Source organism: Triturus cristatus, chromosome 3_2 (assembly GCF_964204655.1).
Source record: "Triturus cristatus chromosome 3_2, aTriCri1.1, whole genome shotgun sequence".
NCBI lineage: Eukaryota > Metazoa > Chordata > Amphibia > Caudata > Salamandridae > Triturus > Triturus cristatus.
Genome location: NC_140584.1, coordinates 844,494,752 through 844,513,457, shown reverse-complemented (window position 1 = coordinate 844,513,457; position 18,706 = coordinate 844,494,752). Strand labels below are relative to the sequence as shown.

General features: G+C 45.6%; 1 protein-coding gene across 1 annotated transcript in view; it reads right to left on the bottom strand.

Moving 5' to 3' along the window:
* Positions 1–18,706, bottom strand: part of SLC13A2 (solute carrier family 13 member 2) — a 255,046-nt gene that overhangs the window by 41,886 nt on the left and 194,454 nt on the right. The window contains exons 9-10 of the mRNA XM_085649113.1: positions 12,028–12,149; positions 8,306–8,467 (exon numbers count right to left, since the gene is read on the bottom strand). Coding sequence (XP_085505239.1) covers positions 8,306–8,467; positions 12,028–12,149 — 284 coding nt within the window. The remainder of the gene's footprint in view (positions 1–8,305; positions 8,468–12,027; positions 12,150–18,706) is intronic.

Genomic DNA, 18,706 nt, shown 5'->3' with positions numbered 1-18,706 from the left:
CAGGTAGCTGTTGTTGTGCTCGTGCACAGGTTGAGACATGGCCCAGTGTTTTGCCATGGAGAAGAGAGGGGGATTCAGGCACTGGCCACCCTTGTCTACATGCACGCAGTCCACCTGCTGACGAGCAGACATTCCCACACCCCCCAAGGCTGAATTGGTCTCCCTGTGTGTCCCTTTCTCACTCCCTCTCTGTCCCCCTCTCCCTCCCTCCCTGTGTCAGCCTCCTCCCTCTGTCTGTCTCCCTGTGTCTCCCTCCCTCTCTCTCCCCCTCTCCCTCCCTCTGTGTGTCACCCTCTGTCACCTCAGCCCAGCTTCCTAGGCACACACTTTTTGCAGATCTTTGAATGGCCCTTGGCTTCTTGATGTGCGTTTGTTTCTGATCTCCAGGCACCCATTGGGTGTAGTGTCTGTGTCTGCGCTGCTGCTGTGGTGGTGTGTGCTGCCACTCTTTCACAGTGTTGGCTGTTCATTAGCTGCTGTCATGTGCAAAAACGTGCCTTCACCCCCATGTCTTAATGCAAGGCGTCTGCCATTTGCTGGCAAGTCTTTCCTGTGTGGGGACACACTGTTTGTCTGGCTGTGACCTAGGCCATATGGGCAGAGGGCATTGTTGTCTGCTTCTGAGTTGCACTATGTGATTTTTGGGGCCCACACTCCCGCCATCCGGCTTACCGTGTCTTGTGTTGGTGTTTTCTGTGGCCTGTGACTTGGCATTGTCCAGCTGGGTGCATGGGGCATGGTGGCGCTAGTGGCATGTGCGTGTTCATGGAGTGTGGTTGAGTCATGCAATAGCTTGGGGTGGTTGCGTGCCTGATTGTGAGTTTGGTTGTGCATGACATTCCCCCCAGGTGAGGTGAGTTGTATGTGTACTCACCCGGCTCTCGGAGTCCATCTACTCCGTCCACTGCCACCACCGGCAGTATGGCCATCACCCTCTCCTCCCAGGGATGGTATTGTACGCGTCTGCGGGGCGGCCCTCCTCCAGTGATGTTGGCCTGGTTGTGGTCGTCGGCCATTTTGGCTCGGACCCTCCTCCGCAGATCGTACCACCTGGCTTGGCATTCATGCCTGGTCCTTCTGGTGGACGCAACAGCATTCACAGCATCGACAATCCTCTGCCACATGGCTGTTTTTTCGGAAATGCTGGTCTGTCTGACCAATGTTCCAAAGAGGTGTGGCTCGACTCTGAGGATTTCGTCGACAAGGACCTCCAACTCTTGGCTAGTGAACTTTGGATTCTTGTTAGTGGGCATGGTGAGGGGTGTGGGTGTGGATGGTTGTGGGGGGTGTGGGTGTGGATGGTTGTGGGTGTGTGGGTGTGGTTGTGCAGGTGTGTGTGTGAATGTGATGAGGGGGTGTTTGTGAAGGTGGGTGTGTGAAGGTGTGCAAGTGTAAGGTGTAGTAAAGGTTCAAGTATGGTGCTGTAGGTTGTCTGTGGGGTCTGGCAGCAGTGAGTCTGTTGCAAAGGCTCATGGTTTGTGTCTGTGGGCCCTTTTTATTGGTCCATTGGTGGGTGTGGCTGTGTTTGAACTTTGGGTGGGTGTGTTATAAGGAGTGGTTGTGTTTTGGGCCTCTGTTTGGGATTTTGGCAGTTGCAGGTCAGTGTATGTGTTGTATTTGTGCTTGTTGGACATGTTTTGTGGCTTTGTGCCATTCGAATAGTGTATTCTTGTGTTGTTTTGCTTTGTCCTGGTTGTGTACGTGTGTTTTTAGCGTGTGTACGGTGTGTACATCGGCAATTTTGTTGTACAGTGCTGTCCTTGTGTCTGGCTTGGTACGACTCGTACATGCGCGATGTTGGGTGAAGGTGCTGGTGTTGGGGCCTGGGGTGCGCTCCGTACTTAGAATGTTGGGGTCGGGGTACGCTCCATACATACGCGGGTGTGGGTACGGGCCGTACATACACGGTTGGGGTGGGGGTACGCTCCATACGAACGCGGGTGAGGGTACGGGTCGTACATACACGGTTGGGGTAGGGGTACGCGCCATACATACGCGGGTGAGGGTACGGTCCGTACATACACGGTTGGGGTGGGGGTACGGTCCGTACATACACTGTTGGGGTGGAGGTACGCTCCATACATACGCGGGTGAGGGTACGGGTCGTACATACACGGTTGGGGTGGGGGTACGCTCCATACATACGCGGGTGTGGGTACGGGCCGTACATACACGGTTGGGGTGGGGGTACGCTCCATACATACGCGGGTGAGGGTACGGGTTGTACATACACGGTTGGGGTGGGGGTACGCTCCATACATACGTGGGTGAGGGTACGGTCCGTACATACACGGTTGGGCTGGGGGTACGGTCCGTACATACACTGTTGGGGTGGGGGTACGCTCCATACATACGCGGGTGTGGGTACGGGTCGTACATACACGGTTGGGGTGTGGGTACGCTCCATACATACGCGGGTGGGGGTTCGGTCCATACATACACGGTTGGGGTGGGGGTACGCTCCATACATTTGCGGGTGAGGGTACGGGTCGTACATACACGGTTGGGGTGGGGGTACGCTCCATACATACGCGGCTGAGGGTACGGGCCGTACATACACGGTTGGGGTGGGGGTATGGTCCGTACATACACTGTTGGGGTGTGGGTACGCTCCATACATACGCGGGTGGGGGTTCGGTCCATACATACACGGTTGGGGTGGGGGTACGCCACATACGTACGCGGGTGAGGGTACGGGTCGTACATACACGGTTGGGGTGGGGGTACGCTCCATACATACGCGGCTGAGGGTACGGGCCGTACATACACGGTTGGGGTGGGGGTATGGTCCGTACATACACTGTTGGGGTGGGGGTACACTCCATACATACGCGGGTGTGGGTACGGGTCGTACATACACGGTTGGGGTGGGGGTACGCTCCATACATACGCGGGTGGGGGTTCGGTCCATACATACACGGTTGGGGTGGGGGTACGCTCCATACGTATGCGGGTGAGGGTACGGGTCGTACATACACTGTTGGGGTGGGGGTACGCTACATACATACGCGGGTGAGGGTACGGGTTGTACATACACGGTTGGGGTGGGGGTACGCTCCATACATACGCAGCTGAGGGTACGGGCCGTACATACACGGTTGGGGTGGGGGTACGGTCCGTACATACACTGTTGGGGTGGGGGTACGCTCCATACATACGCGGGTGTGGGTACGGGCCGTACATACACGGTTGGGGTGGGGGTACGCTCCATACATACGCGGCTGGGGGTACGGGCCGTACGTACGGGGGTGTACATACACGGGTGGGGGTACCTCTCATACATACACGGCTGTTCATACACGGGTGTACATTCACGGGTGGGGGTACGTCTCGTACATACACGGGTGTACATACACGGGTGGGGATTCGACTCGTACATAGGAGGGCTGGGGGGAGTGTTGGGCGCGTATGCGGGCACATGTCTCCATGGTTGCTATGGGAGTTCGGTGCGGACGGTGTTTTTTCCATCTGGTTGTAACATCGGACGCACGGGAGGTATCGTACTAGCGCGGTCGGACTTCACTTTTCACATTTGTACGGTAAATCGTCCGAGGATGTGTCGGACACATTTTCCGACCCGAGGACGTGTGGGGAATTATTCCCAATGCGATTCGTATGGACTTTTTCCCATGCGAATCGTACTTGGCAGTTTGTACGGCACTTGTACGATTCGTACGGTAAAAAGACCGGATACGAGTCGTACGGGGAATTTTTTTACAGGATCGTAATCGGCACCTATGTCTGACAAAGGAGTTTCGTAACTAACAAGAATCCATTGGTTCCCATTCAAGTTGAAGTGAGGTGTGCTGACTTTAGTTCAGCAATGAGACAGCTGGAAGTGGTTCCTTACCTCAAGTCTAAGTAAGGGAGTAAGGTCCAATCTTATCTCTACAGAAAATAGAGCACGTTTGAACTAGCTTTGTGTAAATACAAATAACCTCAGGTTGGAAGTGATGTGGTGTCTCTTGAAATGCTGGTCAAGCTGTTTAGTTATGAATTCATGAAAGGTATACAATCTCTGTGCACAACTGTGCTTTGAGGGATTTCAAATTCTACAAATATTTGTTCTTGGAAGATACTTAAACCTTACACACACCTCTGTGAGATTAACGTTCTGAAAATCGTCATATGTCTGTACTTTAAGGGTTCTCAACTACCCACCCTTTGAGGGGTATATTCTACACTGTATCTTAAGACATGTTAAATTATTTATAGATCTTAGATTAGAGAGTTTTCATGCTATGTGCATATCTGCTCTGTGAAGGTTTCCAAATTATATGATTAAAGTGTTCGAAAATTGTGCATTCATTTATGGTTTAAAGATTTTCACTTTGATGCAAATCTTTACCTTTAGGGCTTTCAAATTCTGTATACATGTATGCTTGGAGTGTTTTCAAATTCTGTACACATCTATGCTTTGAAAGTTTTCAAATTCTGTACACATCCATGATTTACGGGTTTCATTCTGGTTTCGAAGGTTACACACCTGTGTTTTAAGAGTCTGTAAGTTCTTTCTACATCTGTGTGTTGAGGATTCTATAGTTTCTATTCTATAATAATCTATGTGCTGGATGATTTCATATTACGTATACATTTTTGCATGGAAGAGTTTATATTTGTATTTCTATGTTTTGAAGGTTGTTAAATTCTGTATGCATCTGTGTTTTAACAGTTTCCAAATTCGACATAGAATAGAGCTGTGCTTTGAATGTTCTTAACTTCTGCATCCATTTGTGTCTTGGAGTTTTCAGGTTCTGTATATATCCCAACTATTAGGCACATGCATCAAAGTAAAAACCGGTCGCAAACGGGCAGATTCTCAGAATCTGCCCCTTTGCGAACGGTATTTTTGCATTTGGGATGCATCATCCCAAAAGAAAAAATCGCAATTTAAGGAATCTCTAAATTGCGATTCCTTAAATTGCGATTGCATTTAAGGAATCCCAAATTGAGATTCCTTAAATGCAATGCATTAAAGTTAAAAAATTAGCGATTTCGCTAATAGGGGGAGCAAATTACCATGAAGTTGAACTTCATGGTAATTTGCAAAAACTTTGAAAAATGCACTTTTGTGCATTTTTCAAAGTTTCATGTTGCGCACACACATGCCCTTAGAGCATATGTGTGTGCAAGATATGTGCACAGATCAATTTCAGGGGTGCAATAGGGTGTCATTTTGACACCCTTGCATCCTTGAAATTGCATGAGCAATTTGCGAGTACCTACTGGTACTCGCAAATTGCTCATGCAATCTCCAATTCATTCCTATGGGCCTGGAGGCACATAGGAATGAATGGGACTGCATTCCTTAATTGCGACTCGCAATTTGCGAGTCGCAATGAGGAATTTGTAGGAATCGCTATTTTTATAGCGATTACTACATGCATAGGCTTTTGCAATTCCTTAATTGCGATTCCTTAAAAATCTCAATTAAGGAATCGCAAAAGTCTTTGTTGATGCATGTGCCAGTATGTGGTTTGCAGGTATCGCATATCGCCACTTGAGGGTCTTTCACATTCTTGTTTAGTTATAACGATCAATTCATTAAAAAGAGTTTGACTTATAATGACCAACACTAACTAGAACATATCACACTTTTTAAAACTAAACTACAATAGTATATTTTTAAATAGATGCAACAAAATAGATGGCCGATTTGCTTTGACGAATCGAGTAGATTTTTTCGGAGATCACTAGTGAGGTGTGGGTTCCAGGGGTTGGTGTCCCCATACTATTCACAGAAAGGAGACGCCATTGCCTATAGATATAGTAGCAAAACATCTTGTTTTTAAATACTGTGCTACAAAAATACAGAATGTCGCAACCCACATTTCGTGAAGGTAATTATACATAGGTAGATACAGATGTATTAGCCTTAACTCTATGACCATGGCATTATATATCTTAATATATTCAATGTTTGGAGATGTGGGGTGGCTATGATATTACTGTTGCACAATATTTTTCTGCTGACTATTCTGACTTACAACCTCCCCTGTAGCCAGAGGCCAGGGTGTCGGGAACAGAGCCATCTTTATTGTTAGCTGAGCAATGGTAGCATCATGTGTCCCACTAGAAAAGGCTATTTACATTTGTAATTTGGGTATTTTTAATAGGCCTGGGTGTAAAATTCCACTCCACTCGCGGAGTTGGTGGAGTTTATCTCATTCTGAGTAGAGCATGGAGTTCCAAAAAACTCTGCAGAGCAGAGCGTAGTTTTTTCCTTGCTCGCCCACGCCAATTCTAAGTTAAGTGAGGAAATTCTTATTCCAGACCACCTCCCAGAAAGATTTCTCAATGCAGGCGGTAACAGATGGTGGCAACCGCTAGCGTTGAGAAGCCTTCAGTTCGCTTTGTGGAAGCTGCCACTTGAGTAGAACATCTACTTGAGGGGCAAAAAGAAGCTGCGCCCTCTTGTACTGCACATGGTGTCATCTGCGCTGATTTTATAGTGTGGGGCGAACACCGGGCACTAAAAATCAGTGCAAACGGCGTGACGTAAAGCACTTTGCCTCTTGCAGAATTCCGCATAGTGTGGGGCAGAGTTGTTTGGTCACTTCGACGGAGTTCCGTAAACTCCGCCCTGGCCTAATTTTTTAACTATTTCTCCAGCTGCATCCACTTTATCGCTGAGAAGATCCAGGAGTAGGCAGTTCACCGGGGTGACATGCTCAGTCAGCAGGAAATAAAAGCATTAAACTTTTACAAAAATGACTCATGTTATACCATAATAATAAGATAATAAAATAATCTTCTCTGATATTTTCTTTCAATGTGTATTTATGTATGCCATCATAATTATCTCATCTAATTGTGATGATTTGATTAACTCTGGAATGGTGAAATGTCATAATCTGAATTCACGACAGGCAATCCAAGCACAGAGATCACAGTAAGTGCTTAACATGCTGAGCACTTTTATATGGTGGGGTGATTTTTTTCTATGACATCACTTCATTGCGTGCTGCATATGAGAATTCTTCCACCCACTCCGATTTTAGATTGTACGTAGGGGTGGGCGGAATTTGCGTAATTGCGTTACGCAAATCTCCGCGAAACGGTAAAAAATCTCCGCGAACATGCAGAAATTCCGCGAACACGCGGAATTGCTTGTTCGCGATTCTTTTTTCCTGTTCACGGTTGCTGTTTGCGTGCTTGGGGAGAAATATCTCGTGAACACGCATTTTGAGAACGCGAACAAGAAAAAATTTCGCGAAATCGCGAAAAGCAGAATATTGGGCAATTTCGCGTTCTCAGCGGAACGCGAAATTACCGAAATTCCGCAAATTCCGCGAGCGGAACGGAATTTACCACCCGGGCCTAATTGTACGCCCTTTTTGGACCATTTGGTGTGGTTACCAGGTTAAATAGTTAAGCTCAGGTTCACTGGTAAGAGAATAGGTTCGTGCAGCAATTGAAGAATTTTCAGGTTCCTTGGTACATTTATCAGGTCTCTTTGTGATATCAGGTTAGGCGTAGGAAACTGTATGTTATTGGAGGGATGCATGGATGATATTTATATGGCACGCTTACATTGACACTGAAGGTGCTGAAATGCTAATTGCCTACAATTCCACTAGAGTAATAAGAGAGAGCGAGAATTTAAATGTAGAAAGTGAAGGTTCAAGGTTCAGCTAATCTGGAGAGTATATCCGAAAAATAACTTCTCTGGTGGGCAAATTATGACATCCTCCTCTGGATAAACCCTGAATACATTTTCACAGAAAGCTTTTACAGGAGGGCATGGGGTTCTTTATTTCTGTGAAATAATGTTCTAATTTGAAAACTTTTAGCACTTTTAGGCTTGGTCAGAAACACATTCATGCAACACTTTAAAACATCTGATTCTCAATTTGAGACCAATTATGAGCCCTCAATGTTTTAGTGACACTGTCCCAGCTCTTCAAACCCACCACTGCCTGACTCCAGTGATCCGCGGCATCTGCAGTTCTCAAAAAAGTTTCTTAGAAGGCCTCAAGTATAGGGAACTGCCTCAGTCTAACCTGGAATTAATTAATAGACTACCAACAACAACAGCTTTTGAGTCCAGTTGTATAAGCTTAGTGATTGATCGTAATCTATAAAAATAATAGAATATGTTTTTCATGAGCCAGTCAACACGAGACTTCCTATTAAGGAGTTCATCCACCATGAATCCTACATTCTTGACTTCTCTGCTGGGACCACTTTTGTCTAAAGAAAGAAGAAGGGAAGTGTCCCTGTCTAAAAATGGGATATCCATTTTCTCATGAAATGGAATAGGGGGAAGTCTAGCTCCACCTTTAGGACTTGCATCAACTCTCACCATTGACGCCAAGATGGGAAGGAAGAGTGTGGTGGTGGCCACGTTGCTGGTGCATTCGGTGAAGGTGGCCACCAGGAGGCAGAGGATGAGGGCAATCGCAGCAGGTGGGATAGACTCCAAGGGTGTGAGCTTCTCGCCCAGCCAGCGTGACAGTCCAGACTCCTGAAAGACAGAAGCAGGTGAACCGGGAAGACGGAGAGATCCAAAGTGGAAGAGAAAACGAGAGAAAGAGAGAGAGAGAGAAAAAGAGAGAGATATAGATTAATAGGCAATGACTTTTTTGGGTACACTTTTGTCCTTTATTGAGAATCACAGTTCATATTACTTAGAAACAGTTATTGGAAGTGTCAGCAAACAGACTAAGGATTCAATGACCACTGATCTTTAATAAGGTTCAAATCTGTCTTCCAACATTAATGCCTATATGTTAGCGCTATATTGCGTTATCTGCTGCGCATCAGTTTTAAGTGATTGTTGGGGCAATCAGAAAGTTTTGATTAGTTTATGTCACTTGTAAGACCAAATAAAGGATATAAAATAACACAAAACAGAAGAGATAGTATACTTAACTGATCTAACTGAATCCTAAGAGCATAAATTACATTTATACTAAAACGCACACACATACCTTTATGCAACGACAATGGACATAAATATGGCTCAATGACACACTGTAACTGTATTAATAAATGCACATACACACATGTGCTACTACAATGAGCTCTAATTGCATATTATCACAGAACAGCTAAACTGACCTGAGAAAAACACTATTTAATACCTAACATGGTGCATGTTGCAATGACGTTTTAGTGGAAAACAATTTTCCTAGTAGGCAGGGGTCTCGTTAATGTGATTATACCATACTGCACACATTTAACACATTACGTCTGGTTCAATGCTTTGTTTAAATACAAACAAACATGAACAATTGTGATGGCATTAAGTGAAAATGTCCCTTTCAAAAGTGGGATATGCACTATCTCATAAAATGGAGTAGAGTGCATTCTAGCTGCACCCTCATGACCTGCATCAACTTTAATCTTTGCCACCAGTGGGGAGGGGAGGAACATCTTCACCCACTAGAGGCTTTTGCACTTGTGGGTCCTGGACCTATCTCACATGCGCAAATGTTAATAAATAATATATTACACTCTGCACAGCTGCATATATATGTTAATGCCATAGCAGTGAAAATATATGTTTTCTAAAATCAGTTATTTAGAGCAACTGTTTTTATAAAAGTAGATTCACACAATTATTACTACAGTGCAAAGGCCAAATTCAAGTTTATAACCATATTACAGCAAACTTAACATGGAAAAAACAAGTTTTGCTATCTTACAGTTGCATATTACAATTACTGTACATGTGTAAACAACTCTTCTAATGGCCACAAGGCCTCATCAGTGTGATTGTACCTTGCCACACAAATTTAACATCCTGATTTTGGATAAATAATATGTGGCAATATCTATGTGTATATCTATATGCTATACTAGTGCCCTTTATTGTTTGATTAATAGAAAAATCATTACAATAGTGGACGTAGGAACAATACAATATGTAACAATTATTGATTAAGATATTTACATCCAATGAAAAAGAGAAACAAAACGTAATTAGTTTCTAAGTCCATACTGCATATTTTCTTCACATTCAATGGGAGTCCTGAATACGGACCTTAGTCCATTAAACCTCACATTTAAATAGTGAGTGATCAGCAATTACGATATTTAACGATAAGTAATCATGTAAAATCTAATCAGCACATGTTAAAATTTCATAGTTTTCCTGGTTTCATGCTACTTGAATTAAGACTGCATTTAAAAAAAGGCACACAGTTCATTCTAGACGAAGGCCCCTTAAGCAGGATCACAGATTGAATACAAAACAATAATGAATAATTTGGTTTTGACATCATACAAAAAAAAAGAAAAAGGTCAAAACTCTCATCATCAAAAAACTACTAGCAGTTCCACTAACTTTGCGGTTCTATTTCTAGAAAAAGGAATCCCTACGATCACTTTTACACTAGGGGCTATTGGGTAAGGGTAGGATTTGGTCACACTTAAAACAATGGATCAAACTGGAAAAAATATGTGTGAGACCACTGTGGGATTAGTGCTATGAATAAAGGTATGGAACAATAACTCGTAGAGTCTTGTGTCATTCTGTAGAAACTCATAGGATCACCGTAGCTTTCTGGATGTCGATAAATCAATCTTATTGGGTTATCAGAGATTACATCAGATACCCTTAGTCATAGCACATAGCCAATTCCCTTAGGTCCAACATAATCCTATCGTTCATCTACTATTGCTGATGTACTTGCAGAAGGAGGGAGAGTGGCTACTATACAACGTAAACAGGGCTCTTGGAGCACTATTTACTTCCTTATCCTGCCACTACCTTCATGACCCTTAAGATCAGGGCTATCCCTGATTTACAAATATGATTATGTTATAAACATTGGGGATGGTTAGATCTGCAACTTTTTTCTCTCATAAGAAGAGAGTGGGACCAATGTTGGGTTGGAGTTATGCAGTAAGCTTCTGTTTGGTTCATTCTTGAAAACGTTGATTACTCTTGAGCATAGACTGTGCACCACCACTTATGGGAATGTGACGTAGACCATGGTTGCAATATGATATTGGGTTCAGATAATAAGAAGCATTGGCATAGCCAACGTATGTGGCTTTTTGTCAGGGGAACATATTGGTAAAGGCTGGAGGACTTAGTGGGTGTTGTCTCCAGCTGTGATAGAAATCAAATTCCAAAATAAAGCAACATCTGGAGCTACAACAATATGGAAGATGGGAGTACGACCTCTTTCTTGAGCAGACAGATTTAGTAAAGTGTTATGAAAAGGAGTCAAACAATGATATTTGCATTACAAGTGGTGAGTGACATTACTCAGCAAAGTGACAAAGGAAAAAGTATACTTTTTGTTACATTTTGAATATTGCTTAAATGCACACGTCTTTACCCTGAGATCAACATCAGTTATATATCCAACACAATTTTATCGTGACAGCAAAATAAAATAAATGGACACAAAATGGACATATGTAATTAGTACTGTATTTTTCTAACAATCTAAGACATCTAAACATCAAACACTTCTAAACCAAAAATATATAAACCAGCAGTTAAATGTCATTGGGTCAGCAAAGTAAATACATCAAAGAGCAGACACTGGCTCTAATTTAAAAAATAACGACTTGAGCCCCACCACCAAAACCTAATGGGCCACAAATTAGACAATGAAACTATCCTCGTAATGCCATGGTCTTGATAGATATCTCATCCAAACAATGACATAACAAGAAAGACACATGTAAACCTATGGTTAAAGATGGCTGACTCAAAATACGTACTTCCTATTGCAATTTTGTGACGCACTGATGATACGAGGTATTCTAATCAGCTATAGCTGTCTGTAACTAGTCATCAAATAGGTTCATTTTTTTAAGAAGCTTTGTCTACAGATGCAATCCATGCCCATACATTTGTCATAAAACTTGAGTTTCTCATGAAAACGGAGTAATGATCTCTGATTAAGATTCTATAGCCACGCCAGACGTGAGTTGTGATTTAATCGATGTGTCAAGAATATTGTTTGGAAAATACAGAAGACCAGGACACATTGCAGGAGAGTGCAACAATTAGTCCTTCAGATTTAGCTTAATCAGGGGAAAAAGGGAAAAGCGTAGGATTACCTCACTGCCTTTGGCCAGCGCAAAACCACCTCCCAGCAGGAGCACAATGCCCCAAGGCATCTTCTCATGCACCGTCTTCCAGTTCAGCAGAGCAGGGGGGACTCGAATCTTCCTCTTGCCATCTAAAGGATAAGTGGGTGTGTGACATGGGAAAAAGGAGTATCCATTAGGAGCTGAAAAGTGGTGGAAAGCACTTAGAGATGATTTAAACAGCATCTGTACAACACATTTCTGGCGATTTTTGGATTTTATGCATGAAAGAACTCCTGAAAGTCACTCCTTGCACCTATCACGGTGTTTTGTATATATCTTAAAATTGTAAACAAAGATTTGTTGACAAAAGAGTACAACTTGGGTAAAAATGTGCTCTGGTGTCCTGGTAACCAAGTACATTAGAAAAGGATACTTTTTGACTTGTAACTTTTCCTGTGGTAAGTGTGGTAATGGTCTGCCTTCTACTGTTTGTGTTGAGGTATAAGACACCGCTCTGCTGTGCTTGTGGTGCTGTGAGTACGCCCCCTTAGAATGCACTTGTTGTATGTCCCTCTTCAAGACATGAGTCTCTGGCATCAGGTCAGGATCCCGCTGTCATTTAAATTGAGAGTCCCAGTAAACTCTTGCAGCCCGACACATCCCTGTCATTAAGAGACAGGAGCTTTTTGGGGTAGCATGCTCGTGGTTTTGCAGACTGTTAGGTGCCTATTAGGATGGCGGGCGGACTTACGTCCGCCCGCCACCCTAGCGGTGCTGGAACCGGCCGCCAGTGGTGCGGCGGTCCTGCACCAGCAATTAGGATGCCACGGTGGCATCCCCCATCCTCATCATTGTGGCGGGCGGTGCACACAGCACCGCCCGCCACAATGCTGTGCTTGCACATTGTGCATTTGCATGCACAACGTGGCAGGCACCTCGCGGTGCCTGCCACGTCGTCCATGCAAATGCAGGGGGGTACTATGGGTACCCCCATGTGCTCCCCTCCAACATCCTGGGGGCCCACAACGGGCCCCCAACTGTGGAATCTGCATGCCTTTCAGTGGCGGCAACGACGACACGGAAAGGCTGCCTCCCGCTCCAATTGTAATATGGATGGCGATGTCTAGCAGACACTGCCACCATATTCAACCCTTTTCCGCCCGGTCGACTCTTCAACCGGGCGGAAAAGCGCCGGACGGTCTTCCCGTCCACCGCGGTACCCCCGCCATCATAATGTGGCGGGGGGCAAATGGGAGGCGGGCGACAGATCCGCCCGACAATATAATAGACCCCATAGTGTGGATAGTGGCGTTCCTAGGGCCCTAGAGCATATTTAGCTTGAGTGCCTCATCTTTTTTAAATTTACTGTTGGTAGTAAGCAGTGGTGCTGGAACAATTTTCAGAGTGGGGATGCTGCCATCAATATCATACCAATGCAGTTTTAGGGATTGTGAAAAAGTAGCATCATACAAAGTATAGCAAATGAGCCATGCCCATTCAGCAGGAGCGTGGGAAGCATGTGATATGTAGCCAGAAGTGAAATTGGAGCACACCTGTGCAAATATTTTATTACTGAAGCATGGTGTCATTTACAGACATTTTCCAATTAAATGGCTACTAAATGTGTACTGACATGAAGATTTACTGATAAAACTATGTAGCACAAAGGATGATGTGCCTAAATTGAGTTTCAGTGAAAATATATCATTTGTGCATCACCAACTAAAGTGTCTAGATGTGCTTTAGTTCTATTAAAACCGTTTCCAACAAACCTCAGAATTACAAAATGATGGGCTTCATTTGTGCTTTCCTGACTGTTGATATATTTTGAAATATTTGTACAGTTCATTTGCAGGTATATAAATGTTGTTGAGCTTTAGAGAAAACCTGACACCCACAGTATTTTCTTTCACACTCCCTGTAAGCCAGCAAGACCGTGGCACAGTTCACTCAAAAAAATTCCTCACTTTGCAGTCAGACAAAGAACAGTAAACCCAAACACCCACATTAAAAGAAAACAGCAATTTGACAGTAGCATGGTCGGCTCCTCCGTCCCCCCAAAACCCTGAAAAATAAATTGGTAATTTATTACCATTTTATTTTTCATCCCAGTCCCGAGCAGAGCGCAAGGATGGGGGCGGGGCTGCTGCTGACTGACAGCAGAAGGCAGAAGGGTGGGCTGTCAATGCACTTGGTTAAAGTTTGCATGTCTTTTTGGCCAGCCGTCTTGCTGCGGCCAGCCACACAGGTGCACTTTAAACATCTTTAACCCAGCTGTCTTAAAACAAGGAATTTACCATTGAAAGACCTCAGGTTTTAAACAGAATGGTGATTTTGATAATCTGATTTTTGCTAGCATATACATTTATAATCAGACAGCACAAAAGACTGCAAGGTCCTGACTTTGGGGTTTGCTACGAATTGGGGTAATGAGGATTACCATTAAGTATTTGAAACATTCCCTTCCTCTCTCATCTTTTCCAATTTGTTTTCAAAATTAGAACGTTCAGCAGAGAGCATTCCACCTGAGCTAATCGCCAGGTAACAGGTCAGGGATGACTAGAATACAGAAATTTGACATTATTGCCTTCCTATAATTTTTATCGATCATCAACTTCTGGTGACAAGGTGATGGGATCCTGTATTGTTACTATTTGTGCTGCCAGCTGCTGCGAGAGCGAGACCACACACGATCTGTCCTATGTCTGACTGTCGACTTTACAGCTGTTGGACTGTTCCACGCTTACCCTCAGCGATATCACCAATAAGTGAGCCTATGCATCATGCAGTGCTTTATATTGAGCTGGTGGTTTCTGGTGCTTGACACCGGCACTTAATTGTCAACACCTGCGCTTCTGCCACAAGGTTGAGCTGTCTGGCTAATTTAGAGATGACCACAACAGTCACTGTTAGAACCGGCGGTCTCTAGTTGGCAGAGGTATACACTTCTGACAAATAGGGACCTTCCAACTCTAGTCAGGGCAAGGGGATTACACACTCAGATAACCCCTGCTACCCCCTTGGTAGCTTGGCAGAGCAGACAGGCTTATCTCAGAGGCAGTGTGTTAAGCATTTATGACCACATACAGTAATAAAGTGAATACACTACAAATGGACACAACACAGGAGTTATTATAAAAATAGTATTTTTATATAAGGCTTAGCACAAGACCAAATAACGACAAAAAAATACCACAATCTTAATAAATACTCTTTGGAAGGAAAAATAATAGTTCAGGTAAAGTTTCTTCTTAGGAAATAGTTCTTTAGCAACAAAAGTAAGTATTCTTCTGAAAACACAGTTCTTGGCAACAATGTGACACCCACAGGAGTCACATGACGTCGAGTTTACGATATTCCCAAGGTTCGGCGTCGACCGCGAGGAGCGCTACGTCGAGCCTGGAGTTGCAACAGAACCCACAAACACAGTACCTTTGGAAATGAAGAAAACGATGATCCACGGCGTCGAGATGTCGGCGTCGAGGTCGGCGTCGATCGTGCCTCGGATTCGGGTCGATCCGCAGTGGCGTCGAGAGGGGTCGGGCCGGAGCAGCGCTCACGGCGTCGAGAAGGGCGTCGCGTCGATGCGATCAGCAGCGGCGTCGAGACGGGGTCGCTTGGAGCTGGAGCCGAACTCACTACTCACTGGCGTCGATACCGGCGTCAAGACGGGGTCGCTTGGAGCTGGAGCCGAACTCACTACTCACTGGCGTCGCTACTGGCGTCGATCGGGCCCGCCGGCCGGCGTCGAAGGCTGGAAACACTGGAGCCGTTACTCACGATGTCGAGCTCGATTCGGCGGCGTCGGCGACGTCGAGACTGCAGATTTCCCCTGTGCACTGGAAATAACACTTTCCAGCAACCAGCAATTCAGTAGAGAGTGAAGTCCTTTGGCCCTGTGACTTCAACAGGAGGCTGGCACTCTTCCAGCCCTTGGAGATTTTCTTGCAAGCTTGAGAGTACACACCAAGTTCCTCTCTCCTTGTCCCTTGGCAAAAATAAAGAAGCAGCTTCAGGTTCCCCCCAGCAAACAGCACACTGGCAGAAGGGGGAGGCAAGTCCTTGGATCAGCAGGCTTCTTGTCCTTGGTAGAGGTTTCCTTGTCAGAAGTGATCTGAGTTCTTGGTTCAGGGGTCCTTCTCTTATACCCCTTTTCTGCTTTGTTCCCTTTGTCCAGGCAGGGAAATTCCCCCCATCCTGGGTTTGTTGTGGGTGTTGCCAGGCAGAGGCACCTGGCCTATTCACTGAGCAGGGCAGGGTCCTCAGCCGCCCAGCAGGAGGCGGAGCCAGTATTGTCACTGGCAGGAGCAGGGCTATCAGTCGCCCGGCAGGAGGTGGAGCCAGCATTGTGTCAGGCAGGGCAGGCTATCAGGGACTACTCTTCCCCCACTCTAAGTGTAGATGCCTCATTCACCCCACACTGACTCATTCAGACCTCTGGAGCCACCCAGCCCCTGACACACACACCAAACCAGCAGAGACCGGTGGATAGTTGGACAAGAAAATAGCCACTTTCTAAAAGGGCTATTTTCAAACACAGAATTTAAAAACCATCCATCCTCAAGGGTGTGTTATTAAATTCTGAGTTCAGGGATACTAAACTCGACCTGCTACCATGCTCCCTGAGTCAGTTAGATTATAATGGAGTTAATAATCAGTCTGCCCAGTCTGGCCTATTGGAGGCAGGTAGCCCTTCAATAGTGAAAAACGAAAATGGCTGTAATTCACTATTAGGTCATGCCACACACATCAGGGCATGACCTACCTTTTACAATGCACCCAGCCCCAGCCCTAGGGCCTACCATAGAGGTGTCTGAAATGTGGCAAAGTGAAGCTTTTAGAGACTGGTAAGTAGGTTTCCTTGCCAAGTCGACATGGCAGTCAGGGACTGCACACAGGCTCTGAGATGGCAGGCCTGAGACACATTTTACACGCTGCTTCTGTGGGTGGCACAACCAGTGCTGCAAGCCCACCAGCAGCAGTTAACTTACACGCCCTTGGCACACGCAGTACACTAGACTAGGGTCTGAACAGTAAGTCAACTAAGCCAATTATGGTAACACCAATCAATGTATCAATTTAACATAGGGAGCACTTGCACTGTGGCACTGATCAGCAGTGGCACAGTGCCCAAAGCAATATTCCAGCAAAAACATCGTTAACAGAGGAGGCAAACGGAAAAAAATGGAGGAGAGACTCATGCCAATGATGCCAGGTCTAACAGTCACCTATTAATTCAATATACATTAAAAATGACTATCACCTGCCGCCCAAGCCGGGGACGCTCTGCACACTGAGGCCGCTGGGGGACTTCATTGCCCAGGATTCCTTGCTGCCTGACCACTCCCATGAGGGAGGTCCTCTGTCCACTCACCAGCGCTCAAAAGCACCAGCAAACTCCGTGGCCCGGGACGCGTGCAGGCCTCGCCCGGGCAAAGACCGGGCCAAGGGTGGGCACGTCCTTGCCCGTCATCGCCAGGAAGAGGCAGGGCAGGGCCACCCCCCTAATGCTGACTCCAGATCCGTGCAGACAATGTAAATGTAAATGTTTTTGTACTTGTATAGCGCACAGCTACCCACAGTGGGTTTCCCGGCGCTTGTACGAATACCGCAAGGGAACCCTTCGTGGTTTTCCTTGTGAAGTGTCCACTCCTGGGCACCCCCATGGTGAAACCAGGCATCCCTCGCGCTGTGGGGGCCATTGTGGAGACTAAGCAAGCTATTTCCCAGAGTTGCAGCGTGGGACCCATGATTAGAATAGGCACTGAGGCGAGAATATCCGGTCAGAGGAATTTATGAGCCCGAGACCCGCCGAGGCAGGAATCGAACCCTGGTCCCTGGCCAGAGCTCTGCATCAAGGTCTGCCTGTTCTAACCATTGAGCCACACTTCTCCACAATAAGGTATTGACTTTATTGATGGTCCTTTGTGAACGCTACTTGTGTGAACTCCCGTCGACAATTGCTGTGCCATCTCTTACATAGCACACAATCTGATTAAGTTTAGCTGAGTGTATCCAGCTGGGACTATTGTGTATATTCAAAGATTGTGGATTGCTTGGTCAAGGATTGAACCATTCTTATGTGTGCTCAAATCATTTGGTTATAATCTAGTACTAATCAATTACTTGCTAGATTATTACCCATCGAAATTAGGTATGGGTAAAAGGAAGGTGATGGAGGCTACAGGGGAAGTGGGAGGGGGAGTGGGCAAGCGCAAGAAAGTAAAAAGGTCGGACAAAATTATAGAGTCCGCGAAAAGTAATTGTGTTATGACACGCATCGATAACTTCATTAGCAATTGCGAGGAGATTTTAGCTACCCCCTTGGGCACCAAGGGGCCGATTCCGATCCTGTATGTTTTGTTTCCCGTACGACTCGTATCGGTAAATTTTTCTATACAAATCGTACAAGTCCCGTCCGACCCGTGAAGTACGATTCGTACGGGAAAAATACAACTTTTCCCGATCTGATTTGTACGGATCGGCCCGATCCGTACAAATCGGATCGGGAAAAGTTGTACGAGACGGACCCGGACACTTTTCCGTACAAATGGTAAAAATGCAGTCCGACCGTACTAGTACGATCCGGACCGGCTTTCCGATTTACGATTTGTACGGAAAACGTCCCGTACACGGGGAATGCCATTACCCGCTACTAAGCGAACTTTGTACGACTTGTATCCCGGGAAAAGTTGTTCCCGGGGTG